The sequence below is a fragment of the Peromyscus eremicus genome, chromosome 3, assembly GCF_949786415.1.
Source record: "Peromyscus eremicus chromosome 3, PerEre_H2_v1, whole genome shotgun sequence".
Lineage (NCBI taxonomy): Eukaryota > Metazoa > Chordata > Mammalia > Rodentia > Cricetidae > Peromyscus > Peromyscus eremicus.
Genome location: NC_081418.1, coordinates 112,548,340 through 112,562,081, shown reverse-complemented (window position 1 = coordinate 112,562,081; position 13,742 = coordinate 112,548,340). Strand labels below are relative to the sequence as shown.

General features: G+C 43.7%; 1 protein-coding gene across 1 annotated transcript in view; it reads left to right on the top strand.

Annotated features, from left to right (window-relative positions):
• Nucleotides 1–13,742, top strand: part of Shq1 (SHQ1, H/ACA ribonucleoprotein assembly factor) — a 107,461-nt gene that overhangs the window by 51,214 nt on the left and 42,505 nt on the right. The window contains exon 10 of the mRNA XM_059258285.1: nucleotides 11,147–11,262. Coding sequence (XP_059114268.1) covers nucleotides 11,147–11,262 — 116 coding nt within the window. The remainder of the gene's footprint in view (nucleotides 1–11,146; nucleotides 11,263–13,742) is intronic.

The window sequence follows — 13,742 nt, the reverse complement described above, 5'->3', positions numbered from 1 at the left end:
AAGGAACAAAAGACAAGACATAAAATGTATGTATTTGTAAGATAAAGGGGCCTGGTGATAGGTCATAAATGGTTCAGTTGGTAAAGTGCTTGCTCCACAAGTTTAAAGACCTGAGTTTGGATCTCTAGGACCCACAAAAATACCAGGTGGGCATGGTAGCCTGCTTGTAATCCTAGCTGTTGAGAAGTGGAGCTAGAATACCCAGAGCAAGCTAGCTAGTTAGCCTAGCTGAATTGGAGCGCTCTGGGTTCAAGTAAAAGACCTTGCCTCAGTGTATAAGGTGGAAAGTAGTCGAGGAAGACACCTCTGTCCTCTACGTGTATACACATGTGGAACATGTACACACACACACACACACACACACACACACACACACACACACACACACAGAGGTATACCAAACACACATATGCACCACAAACATAAGAAACACACACAAACATAAGAAAGTATGTATAAGATAAAAATGTGGAAGCCCCTTTAGAAAATACCTTAACTGTTCCCAACCGACCGAATCTATCCTGTTTGATCCTTATGCTTTTGTATTTTAATTTTTTAAATCTCATTTATTTATATAGGCGGGCTATTAAGCTAGGGTCTGGTGTCATGTCACCCAGGCTGACCTTAAACTCTTCATGGATGACCGCCCTTGGACTGTTGATTGTCCTGCTTCTGCTTCCTTAGTGCCAGTACTTTAGGTATGTGTCACTATGCCTGGCTTTCCTTTTACGTTTCTAAGTGGTTAAAAATAGCAAAAGAAAAGTGGTACTTTGAGACAAGTATGGTGGCACACACCCTTAATCTTGGCACCTAGGAGACCACACAGGAAGACTGCAAGTTCCTGCATGTGGAAGACTCTGTCCCAAAAGAAAGACAAAATAGTGTTTTGTGACATGAAAATTATACTCACTTTATATTTTAGTGCCCATAAGTAACGTTTTATCAGAACACAGTCATGCTCAGTCACTTCTATATTTTCTATGGCTGTTCTTATAATTTAATGGTATAGTCCAGTAGTTGCAGCAGAGAGTATACAGCCTACAAAATTAAATATCAAGTTTCTAGCTCTTGGAAGAATAGATTTACCACCTTTGCCTTGAGTGTACCATGAAGGATTGGAGGCAGCCCTCTCCTGTGAGCTGAGGTCATGGCTGCCTCCCATCCCTAACAGCAGCGTGCTAACGTATATCCCTTTCTTTGCTATCCTTCCCTGTAGGACAAGATGGAACTGATCTATTTGGTTTACAGTAGCATAGGAATCTCCACACTAGGAAAAGCAAACTGAAACGCCCAGTTGGCCAAACAGTAAACAAATAAGGCAGGGTGTATGAAAACAGTGATGAGCCCTGGGTGAGCTGGGCAGATAGATGGCCCATCTGTCACCTGCTGTCACTGTGTTGTGTGTACTCTTGCCACTCTGCAGGACTTTAAAAGAAGTAGAAAGTAAGAATACTGATTGTCAACATTAAAACACACACACACACACACACACACACACACACACACACCTTGGCACAGTATTCCACATCATCAAAAGATGCATATGTCACGGGGCTGAGATTATTTTCTTCTAGGTGCCACTTGAAGTAGCTACTAGCTCTTTCCTCCTGTGCACTCAGATTTCTTCTCTCTGGCTTCATATGACTGCTTTCCCAATTTGAAGCTAAAACAGTTCCTAAAGATGTGTCAGAACTTTTGTTATTAAGCAGTATCTGATGGAAAAGTGAAGTCTAATAATGTCAGTTCAAACAGCCAAATTTTAGTTGGACATAGAAATATGTGGCATATTCTTAGGATGAAATTGTTGAATCAAAATTGTGTTAAAATATTTTTGAAGTTTTCAGTATATGTTTTAAATGTGGGTTTACATAAGAAGCTGTGTATCTTTGGCTTCTGAACTTGTACATATTTTACTTACTGTGTAAATGGGATTTTTTTGTTTTAAAGAGTTCTCCCTGGAATTTGAATGTCTCGTTCTTTACTGTCTAAATGAGTGAGAATCTGTTATACAACCATCGAGTACTTTTGGTGACATCCGACTGTGTGCTTAGAGATTGAAACCCCCGACACTTTGACAGACTCTGATTAAGGGTTGTAGGAACCGAAAAGACTAAAAGCAGCCTTGGTTTGTACTGGTGCAGAGAGGAAAGAAAGTTGGTACAGCTGAGTTCAGGGAGTAGATGGAATAAGAGAAGTAGTTGGAAACAAGTTGTATGTTATTGGGTGGCCTTTTCCAGGGAGACACTGACAACAGACAAATGTTTCTACCAAGTTTAGTGTATCAGTGACCTTATTGGAGTTACTCAGAGGATCATGGGGAGGGGCTACTTACATGAGCGTGGGTGTGTAAAGGCAGTGGAATCACCAAGAAGCCCAACCCAGCATGAGTAGCGTTCTTGGAGCTACCTGCATAACTTTCAAGCAGGTTGGCTGGTCCTAGAGGCCCCTTTTTCTAGCAATTATTACTGCTTTATAATTTTAAGGAGAGGTCTTGTGAACCTGGTAACATTCAGGAGTTTCCCAAGCCTTGTGAAACTTACTATTTCCCAAGTCTTGTAGGCCTCCACCTTCCCTCCAAGAGGGAGTGAAAACCTTAGAGAAATTAGCTATATGCGTTCCACTCTTTCCCCCAGTATTTACATTTTTTCTTGCCTGCTCTTTTGTGTTCCCTGGAGGAGGTGACGTAGATGTCCGGTTATTTTCTTTCTTTTATAACTGAGAGCTGAGTCACTATGTGACAGTAACAGTCACTTCTTCGTGAGCGATTCACCAATTATAAGGCTCTACATACCACTGCCCAATGCAGAAGAGAAGTTGTCTTTGTAGTGGGGATGCAATAGTGGCTTATGGGTGTGAACACAAATGTTTTAGAAGGTGGTTTGAGGGCACAGGATACCTCTTTAGAAATCAACAATAGCAGTTGCTTCCCCACTGGATCTAGCCATGAATCTTTGCTGTGGTTTACAATGTCAGACATGAGTTCCCTCCTACAGAGAGGGCCTTCAGTCCAGTCAGCAGTCAATGGCGCCTGTAACAAGCATTCTACTATTGTTTCAGTGGACACATCTTACCAGGTATGTGGGGAGTATACCATGAAGTGTCCTAACCAAACAAGACTGCTGGTGACAGTTCTGTCTACACAGCCTGCGTAGCATTTTCAAGCACTATGAAAACCAGCAAGGACAGAGCTTCCAGCTCACTCACACACAGCCTGGCTTCTACATGTCCTGCTGCCAAAGTGTGTGGTTTCTTTTAACAGTGGGGACTGACCATCTAATTTGGGCATGCAGCTAATAGTAGTGGCAGTAGCCTTTATGAGTGTGGGGAGCTCCTTGGCTACCTCATAGAGTGGTAACCCATCACTAGCACCAGGACTGTCATCCACCATTATGGCTCCTGTGAGTCCCTTTTCCACCTCTGTGTGGTGCCTTTGTTCAAACTCTTTAACTCTTACTTTTATTGTTATTCCAGATCCTTTTCAAATCTGTAAGACCCTCAAGGGATAATAGAGCATTATATAATTGAGCCTTTTTTTTTTTTAAAGGAGATAATTGCAGGGCATTTACCCACCAACCCCACAGCTCCCCAGAGTTTTCTTGAGTGTGTTCAGCAGGAAATATTAGATAGAAGGATTTAGATTTTGGAGATAAACAGATAGAAAATAAAGGCTCACCTCGAGAGGGCCTGGAACCTATTCCAACGAGCCCTGACTGTCTCTGTCCCAGGGTATTTATAGAGACACCAAGGGGTGGAGCAAAAGACCTCCCTCCAGCACAGCCAAGTACAGACCATCTCAGACACCTGCACTCAGGCCCGTGGTCCTAATCATCCTCTCTATGCAGATCTGCTGAGTAAAGCCACGAGGAACCTGAAAACGGGCTCCCACAGATAATCAAGCCTTTTAACAGAGGTTGGTAAGGATCTTTGAAGTCCTATCTTATCCCCTGTAAGCAAGTGCCAGTTTGTCTTGGAGGGTGTTAAAAAAGAAATCTTAGCAAGGTCTTGTAGAGTTCAAAAACGGTCTCATTGTGTACATCATTTGTTTCATTAGAGAACAATGTTGAGGACTCCCTTAAGGGCTTGCTGTTAAGTGCTACTCAGGGATCTGGGTTCAGATCCCTAGCATGATGGAAAAGTCTGGGCATGGCATTGGTCACTTTAGTCCTGGTGCTGGGGAGTGGAACCAGGATTCCTGGGACATGCTCGCTAGCTGATCTAGCTGATGAGTGAACTCAAGTTTCAGTGGGTTGAGAAGTGATTGAGGACAATATCCAACGCTGACCTCTGGCCTGCATGTACTCACAGATGTATGTGTTCTAGCATTTCTTTTGTTTGCATGCACACAAGATCAGTGTTGATTACAGTGGCATGTTGGAGACACTACTCCATCTGGCCTTCTCTGATCTATAGTTGCTCTCCATGAGATATCTGGGTTTTGTCATCTTGGGAGGCTGCTGCAACTGCTACTTTGGCTGTGGCTGCTGTACATTTCTACCCCAGTGGTCTCTGTGGTGCCAGCTTGTACTGCTCAGCCTAGCTCGAGGCTAAAAGGGAACAGTGCTTTGCTCTAGCCTGTGGTAGGCCCTAGAACCCACTCTCTGAGAGGCTCTGGGCTACCACTGTGGCACTTTCCTGTCCATCAGTCTCCTGGCTGTGAAAAGGCTCTAGGTGTGGTGAACTGTCACCACGGGCAGTAAACTTTCTTGGTGGGGCAGAAATGCACTGCATATTCTGGATGTTGAACTGCCCAGCCCAAGATAAGCTTCATCATCTCTTTCACCTGTGTGGCTGTTGTGTCCTCCCTGAACTGTGCTCAGGTTTCCGAAGTTCATTGGCACAGCCTTTGCCCTTCTGGTCATTTTCTCCGTAGGAGAACTCTCTGCTCCACACAGTCTCGGCACATTCACCATCTAGAGCCTGCACAGACTCCTGCCTGCTTTGACCTGCTTTTCCTCCCCTCCTGATGCGTTTTGTCTTTCCACACCTGGCTTACACGCCAGCCGAAGTCATCCAGGTCTGCAGGCGCTTCTCCTACACAGTAATGGTTGTGTCCCACCTCAGGGCTCAGCGACACCACCAGAGCCAAGTCCTTGCTGAGTCAACTTTTCCTTCTCCCCACTCCCTTTCCTTCTTTCCTCCCTCCTGTTTTATTTCTTTTAATATATTTTTAAATGTGCGTGTCTATGTGTAGATACATGCATATGAGTATAGGTGCTCATAGAGGCCAGGGGCTTTGGATCCCCCTGAGGCAGGAGTTACAGGTGATTATGAGCCCCTTAGTGTGGATGCTGGGAATCTAACTTGGGTCTTCTGCAAGAACAGTATGTGCTCTTAACCACTGAGTCATCTCTCTAGCCTCTCAGCTTCTTCCTTCCTTCCTTCCTTCCTTCCTTCCTTCCTTCCTTCCTTCCTTCCTTCCTTCCTTCCTTCCTTCCTTCCTTTTTGAGACAGGGTTTCTCTGTGTAGTTTTGGTGCCTGTCCTGGATCTTGCTCTATAGACCAGGCTGGCCTCAAACTCAGAGAGATCCACCTGCCTCTGCCTCCCGAGTGCTGGAATTAAATGTGTGTGCCATTACTGCCTGACCTCAGCTTCTTTCTTAACTTTGCTGTGAACACAGTCCTATCAGGTGAACTAGTCATCAAATACTGTTCCTCTTCTGCCGAACTTCCTCTGTAATGCTGCCTTTTATTGTCTTAATGAAATTCATGGAGCCCTTAGCTGGTGAAACCAAGGCTTTCTGATGATGCCCCTGCCAGTCCATAGATACTGCTATTGTTTGCATTGCTTCAGGTTATGCAGCTTCTGTCTCAGGGAAAGATGAGTAATTTAGTGTCTTGGTTTATTTTTCTATTGCTATAATAAAACACCATGATCAAGGCAATTTATAAAAGAAAGCATTTCACTTGGGGCTCATTTTTGCAGAGTGTTAGCATCTGTTACCATTATGGTGGGTAACATGGTGGCAAGCAGGCATGGTACTAGAGCAGTACTTGAAAGCTTACAACCTGATCCGTGAACAGGAAGCAGAGAGTGCTAACTGGAATGGTGTGGGTCTTTAAAGCCTCCAAACCCATCCCCACCCCCCAGTGACACAACCCCTCCAATAAGACCACACCTCTTAATCCTTCTCAAATAGTTCTACCAACTGGGGACCAAGTACTCAAATATATGAGCCTATGGGGGCCATTCTCATTCAAACTACCACACTTAGTTTCTCTGCCTTCATGGCACTCAGACTGGTCCCATATGCCCCCCTGTTTTTTTACAGCCTCAAAAAGCTAGGCTGTCAAGGGGTTCTTCATTCCCCAATTAAGAGTTTTTCCCAAGTTAATCAGTTCAATGCAGAGTATTCTGTGATTATCAGTTTCCTGCCCTGATGCCATTGTTTAGGTCCCCATCTGCCTGTTAAATCATGGGCTTTTCCTTCCTTTGTATTAAAGGTGGGACTTGAGAAGTATCTTCTAGCATTTCTACTTTGCTCTATCCTGCCTCACTCATTCTTCCATGGTTCTAAGTTTTTGGAATCAAAAAAGGGCTCCTTAGCACAGACCTAACATATGCTATCTTTTCATTACATCCTTCCAGCTGTGAGAAATGGCAAGCCAAACACCTCCATCTCACCTTTTTCCTTTTCCCACTTTTCTGCCAGTGGGTAGCATCTGCATGCCTTTTTCTCATAATTCCTCTTTTATACAGGCAAGTTCTTTTATTATCTGTTTGAGACATTACCATTTCACAGGATGGACCCCATTAGTCAAGGAAGCATGCTATCCATCTCAAGTAGAAGAAGATGGCCACCTGGAGATTATCCCCAGGGATACCCTACTCTTAGACGGCTTGACCCTGGTTGCATGTCCTGTCATCTGTCTAATGTAGCATGTAGCACCAAATAGCAAGGAGGCACATCATCCCATACCCATGGGAAGAAGTGGTTCTGTCAGGACTGCTGATAGAGGAGCGCCCTGTCCTCACACAGATCAGCCTCAGTTGCATATCTCAGTGCCTGTTGCAGGGAATGAGCAGCCTCTGCTCTCTTACTCATCGTCAGTTCTGTTGGTCCTGTTTGGGTGTCAGTTTTGTTGTGTGATTCTTCCTGGGGAGACAGGAACAAACTTCTGTTCACCCTAGATAGGGCACTGACGATGGACCAAAGGAACACTTCCCTCACGCCCAGCTTGGTAAAACAGTGCATTTACTGGGGTTACTTACAGGAGTATAGGTGAGGGTTTACTCACAGGCAGATGGTCGCTCAAAAGGCAGCTCCATCTCCAAGAAGCCCACCTTTGCATAAGTGATGACTTGTAAAGCTGCATCTCTACAGCTCCGGGAACAATTTGCATGCAGCTTGACTGGTCCTTGAGTCCTCTCTCCCTAGCAGCTGCTTATTGCCTGTTATAACCTTAGAGGTCTTGTTAGTGTTGTAACTCAGGAGCTTTCTGAGTCTTATGTCTTCTCCTTCCCTCCTGGAGGGAATGTTCCATGATTGTGATGACTAGGTGGGTTTTTTGTTTGTTTGTTTCTAATTATTTGTTTGTTGTTGTTGTTTTGAGACAAGGTTCTTTCTGTGAGTTGTCAGGTGGGTGCTGAGAATTGAACCCAGGTCCTCTGGGAAGAACAACCCATGCTCTTAACCACTGAGCCATCTCTTCCAGCCCCCAAGGTTTCTTTCTGTATCCCAGATTGTCTGTCTCACTGTTGCCCAGGCTCAACTTAAACTGGAGGTAATCTTCTTAACCTGGAATTACAGGTCTGAGCACCATGCCTGTAATAATACAGTAGCTTGAAGTAAGTTCACAGGCCCCAGAGGTATTTCCTGCTGTTGTACATGTTAACCAAGCAGTCTGAGCAAGGATATAAATGTCAGCTTCTGTCTACTCTAGAGTGTAGCCTTTATTGAACAGGAACATAGAATTTTCTGCATGTTGTTCCAGTCCTGAGAGTGAAAGATGCAAAGTATCCTCCTTTCTTGCCTAGTTCACCATGCAAGGTGATGAGTTTAGACATTGTTTATGGCGTAGTGGCTAAGAGTCAGACATACTTATTTTCAAATACCAGCTGTGACTGGGCCAAGTCATTCACTTCTTATCTGTGCCTAACTTGGCAGGTTAGTGATGTGATGTAGGTGCTGGCTCTAAGTTATGTAATAGAGAGGTGTGCCAGGCATTGTGAGGGTACCTGAAGTGGGCCTGGGGGAGAGCTGGGGCTCTATTTCCAGAAAAAGGAATGCCTGAACTGGTACTTGGATGGAGAACTGGATTGGACCCGGTTTGGGCAGGACCACCTACAAAGCATACTCTTGCTTCCTGTTAATTCTGTTTGTGAATGTATGGATACTATGTGTAACTGTAATAGCAAAGGATCATTTGTTTTGTTGTTGTTGTTGTTGCTCTTGTTTTAAGCTGGCCTTACTTTGCCTAATAGAGTAACTCATTGTTTTAAGTATGTGCTTCTTACAATGGAGACATGAAGACCTTAAGTGGAATTTGAGGATGTGAAAGACTTACCCAGACTGAGAAACGTTTTGTTGTTAGGGACTTGAGTTTATTCTACATCTTAACAGGGCTTGATCTTGAAACAAATGACCACATTTTGGTTCTCTTAATTTTGATTGATTTGACACAGTGTTTCTATCTTCTCCCTTTTTAGGCTCAAATGAACTGTGAAAATGAATGTTAAAATAATTGCTAAAATATCTCTTTTAATGATATTGTCTCATCAGACTCTAAGAAATATACCCAGGTATCTGCTAAATTATGTTTAAAGATGATAAATACTGTTGGCTTTTATTCTGATATATTTTCTAAATAACGACAAGGCAGCCTTTCTGTCAAGACTTTAAAGTCTTCTTTCCCTTTCTTGACTTCTTGTTTTGCGTAGCTTAAAACATTAAGAAAGTGGCTTAATCAGAGTGGACCCTTGCTGAGCAAGTATGAGGACCTGCATTTAAATGCCTGGCCCACATATAAAAAGCTGGGGCTTAGCTACCAGGTTCAGTGAGAGACTCTGCCTTTAGAGATTAAAATAGTGACAGAACAGGCCCTCCACTCACTGGCCAGCCCTGGCTACTCACTGAGCTCCAATCCAGGAGCTACTGTTTAAAAAACCAAGGTTGACTCTTGGCGAACTACAACAATGGAGGTCGACAACAGTGCAGGTTGACCCACATGTGCATAGATCAGAGCTGGGGACCCAGAAAGCTGTAGCTGCCCACTGAAAAGAAATTGAGGTCTTCTTGGGTATAGATAGATAGCACCTTAAATGACTCTTCCTATTCTGGCATCTAACCAGCAAAAGCATTTCCTCCTCTGATCCTTCTAGGGATGGGACCAGTTTCTTAAATGCCTTCAGCCACAGGCTGATCTGTCACTGAGAGATTATTGCCCAGCCTGGTCTGCTAATAGGAGGGAATGCTGGAGAACATGTTAAATCGTGTTTACTGGCCACCTACTAATTACTGTCCTCCATGTTTTCTTTATGTTGTTGTTCTGTTTCTGTGTGCCGTCATTAGACAGTCGTTCCAGTGCAGTAAAACATCCATGGCTTTTGTCATTTATTATCTTGGGACACTAGTTTCTAGTGCCTTCATGAGTGAGTAGGAGACCCTAGATTCAGGGAGAACATTCTTACATGGATAGGGTTGGCTTATCCAGCCAATCAGTCCTAGAGAATCTCTGAGTTTGGGGCCATTTGACATCCTGGGGACAACTGCTAGTTCCTTCCTGCAGTGAAAATAGTTACCGTGGTTATTGTGCAAAAGTACCTTTGTTTTTGATACTCTGGAGCAGGCAGCGAACTGCTTGAAAAATGGTCACTTTCCTGCAGTGCCTTTGAGCCAAAATAATTGTCTTAGCTTTAGGCCTACACAGCTTTTTTATGCTCATAGGATGTATGACAAGACCACAACTGGGTAAAAGCCCCACAGGAGGCAGGGACTGTGAGTCCCTGTAAGCTTCTGGTCTCTGGTCATGTGACAGCCTAGAAGAGGACTAGTCTTTTCTTTTGTGGATAGCTGCTGAATAAGTAGCTGAGGACAGAACAGGAAGAGCATTCAGTACAAAAGAGATGTTAAACCCCAGCTAGCCACCTGCATGTGAACAGCCCAGCTGTGATGCTGGGCTTGCCCTGGGGAAGCTGGCTGCTAGCTTGAGAAACCAAACAGGGCCTCCAATGACAATAGCAGGTCGGAGGGAGGGCAATTTTCATGTGCTTCTTTAAGATTGTCAGCTGTCACCAGTCTGGTTGTCTTTTACCATGCTATGACATAGAATTCCATGAAACTAGTTTTGGTAAGGCTTGTTGAAACACAGCTTTTGAAGAGAACTTAGAACTCCCATTTCCCCAAGCTCTCTTGCATGGGGCTCTCCTGTGAAGTGAGCAGGGGAGGTTACAGGGAGGATCACCTGGCTTCCCTTTCTTCCCCTTTGCAGGGTTTAGTAATGCGACATGGGTTTGCGAAGGGACCTGGGCTATGTCAAGTGGAAAAGAGGAGGAACATGTTAGAGAACCTTGGGAGCACATGCAGGGAGGGAGACAGACAGCACAACACAAAATGAGTGACCAGTTGGAGAGTCTAGAACCAAAGATGGGGAAGAATTCTTGACTCTACACATGAGGTGATGGATATGTGAAAGGATGCGGACTGTGTTGGCCATGGAGAGAGGGTGGGAGTAAGACATTTCCAAGGGGAAAGGATGGAAATTTTGTGTGGAGTTCAAGAAGCAACAGGGAAAGAAGCTGAGTGATCTCCACACTGTGCATCTGCTTCAGGTTGTCGAAAGTGGAACCTGCTAATGTCCCCCCCTCTTCTAGGTATTGGGCACCACCACTTAAAAACACAAGTTCTTTCTTTTAAAATGCACTTCCAAACCAGGCGGCAATGCAGGCCTGTAATCCCAGCTTCTCAGTGGAGAGGCAGGCGGATCGTAAGTGCGAAGACAGACTAGGTAACTAGTAGGACTGTTTCAGAAATAAAAAGGAAGGGGCCAGAGAGATGGTTCATTAGTTAAAATATTTTTAAGAAACTATTAAAACTCTGAGCTGTTTAAAATACGTTACCTCTCAGGATCTTAATTTCTTAGTTAAGAAATCAGATTTTTTTTTCCCCTTAAGGTTGACTGGATGTTTTAAAATTTTTCTTCAGGTAAGAGTGCAGTTTTAAAGTGTCTCCTGGATGTTCACAAAATCTTTCAGGAAAATGACCCAGTGTACATTTTGAATGATCTCTACATCTCAGACTACTGTGTATGGATTCAGAAGGCCAAGTAAGTTTTGTGTCCCTGGGCAGTTGTACATGCTTGTGTTTGTAAAACACCACTTACCTGGGAGGGAGAAGATGAAATACCTGGAGAGTAACTTTTAATGTAAGAGAAACCCATATAGCTATGAAACACTTTAGAAACAGCTGGGTTTTAAGCAGGGGCATTTGGGACTCACCTGGGCTACATAGAAAGACTTGTCTCAGAGAGGGAGGGAGGGAGGGAGGGAGGGAGGAGGGTAGGCTTCATTAAGATAGACAGCTTGGTGAATTGTTTAGGGAGGTAGGTGTAGGTGAATAAAATTTGATTAGAAGATATGGGTTTGATACACACACACACAAATATGATTTTCGGTGTGTGTGTGTTACAATAGCAGAATATCTGACAGGAACAACTAAAAAGAAGGATGATTCATTCTGTTCAGAGTTTAGAGCAGTGGTTCTCAACCCATATAGGGGTTAAACGACCCTTTCACAGGGGTTGCCTAAGACCATCAGAAAACACATATATTTACATTACAGTAACAGTAGCAAAATTCCAGTTATGAAGTAGCAATGAAAATAATTTTATGGTTGGGGTCACATGCATTAGGAAGGTTGAGAACCACTGGTTTAGAGGTACATGGCAGGAAGGCTTGGTGGCTGGGGTCAGGGTGGTGTGGACTTGCCGCATGGCTTCTCATGTCTTACCAGATGAAGAGAAAGTGGGGCCAGGCTGTAGCTCTCAAAGGGCAACTCCTAGTAGCTTGTGTCCAAAAGCTATGCAGTTCCAAAGGCTCCATAGTTTCCAGGTGCTCCGTTAACCTTGACAAGTGCTCAGACAGATGAGACTGTGGGGCCCCCTGGATTCAAACCCTAACAGTGTGCACACAGAATTGCTACCCTCCTCCGAATGGAAATCTCAAGACCAGGTTCTTAGACCTATCCTGTGGTGGGGCTGTGTGTGCATACATATGCACTGACATACATGTGTAAAAGTCACAAGATTTAAATCTAACGCAGACAAGAGCTGTGCCTTTGTCCGCTGACCCCTGACTTACCGAGTGTGTGTTTCAAAGTATAAGAAAGTCAAACTTGCAGCATAGGTATTGAAGCGTCTGAACACTCACAGATAGGCTCCAGCACTTGCTCAGTGAAATTGTCTTGATTTGTAAAACCATATAGCATTGCCTCATTCATTCAGGGAAGCATAGTCAGCTGACTGTTAATGTTGAAAGCGGTGCGTCTGTATATCGGGAAGGACTTGAGTAGATAGATCTACTCGTCAGGCACAGCCAGTGGTCCACTTGAGTAGCACGGGGCTGTTTGTTGAGACTTACAGAGCTCCTGATTGGAACGATTCCGGGTGCTGTAGAACAGTGTGTGTCAGTGCTGACCTAGAAGGGAAAGAAGCAAGAGGCTTCAGTTACTGCTCTGATTGCCTTTTAACACCTCTTTGAATGAACCGTGATACGGAATTTATTTCTTATTTCTGTTCACGAGGAAACAATTACATTAGAGTGCAGTGGGAAAGCTCCCTGACTACCTGTTGGCTGGAGGATGCTCAGGATTGCTCCAGACAACACCTGATACTGTACAGCATGTGGAGTCAGCGTCTGTGTTGGAAATCTAGATTTTGCCAGATGGAAAATTGACTCTTTAACCCCTGAGGTCATCATGGTAGGCCATCACTTTATTGTGTTCTCATGCTAATTGAGCTTATCAGATACTCCACAGCCATTTCCTGTTGTGACTTTTGTTTTCATAATATAATTAAATTGAAACGGTCTCTCTGTGTGGGTTGTTTTGTTTTCTGAGAGCAGGGATTTTATAAACATGTAATGATTATCAGGGTTTGTGCCAGGATCCCATTTTCACGCAAGTTCTTCTCCCATCTTGTGACATTCCTTATTAAATACTGAGAAGACCTCATTGTGTTCCATAGACAGATGTAAGTGTGCAAGTTGCTGTGGGGTCACCAGGCTTATTCTTAAAGTTTTGTTTTGTTTTTTTAAACTTGTTTTAAATAATGGGAAACAGCAGAACTCCTAGGTTCTCAGTAATGGACTTTTCTGGTGGTGGTGATTTGTTTGTTTGTTTTTTCTGTTTGTAAAAGGATAGTGTAGTAGGGTAGGAAAGGTGAGAGCTTGCAGAGACTCAAGTGTTTTATAAACTACTTTGCTTCTTCGACTTCAGCAATTTGAGCCTAGCTTTTCTTTTCCTCCCTGTGTTGTTTTACTGTGATAAATGATAGCCCAGCTATTTTCCTCCTCCTTTGAAATAATACATTTCTTCACTCATCTGATTTTTATTAAACTTTCTAATTTCATCCTTGGTTTTACAAGCACAGCTTAGATGGATTTTCTGATGGCTTACAACCTTCTCACCTCTAACTACGGCAGCCTCTTAACTATTTTTTCTTCATCTTTTGCTGTCTTATATTGTATAGTTAAACCACCATGTTTTTATGTTTACAATAGTTTGTATTTTCTTTCGTCTATATTTGAT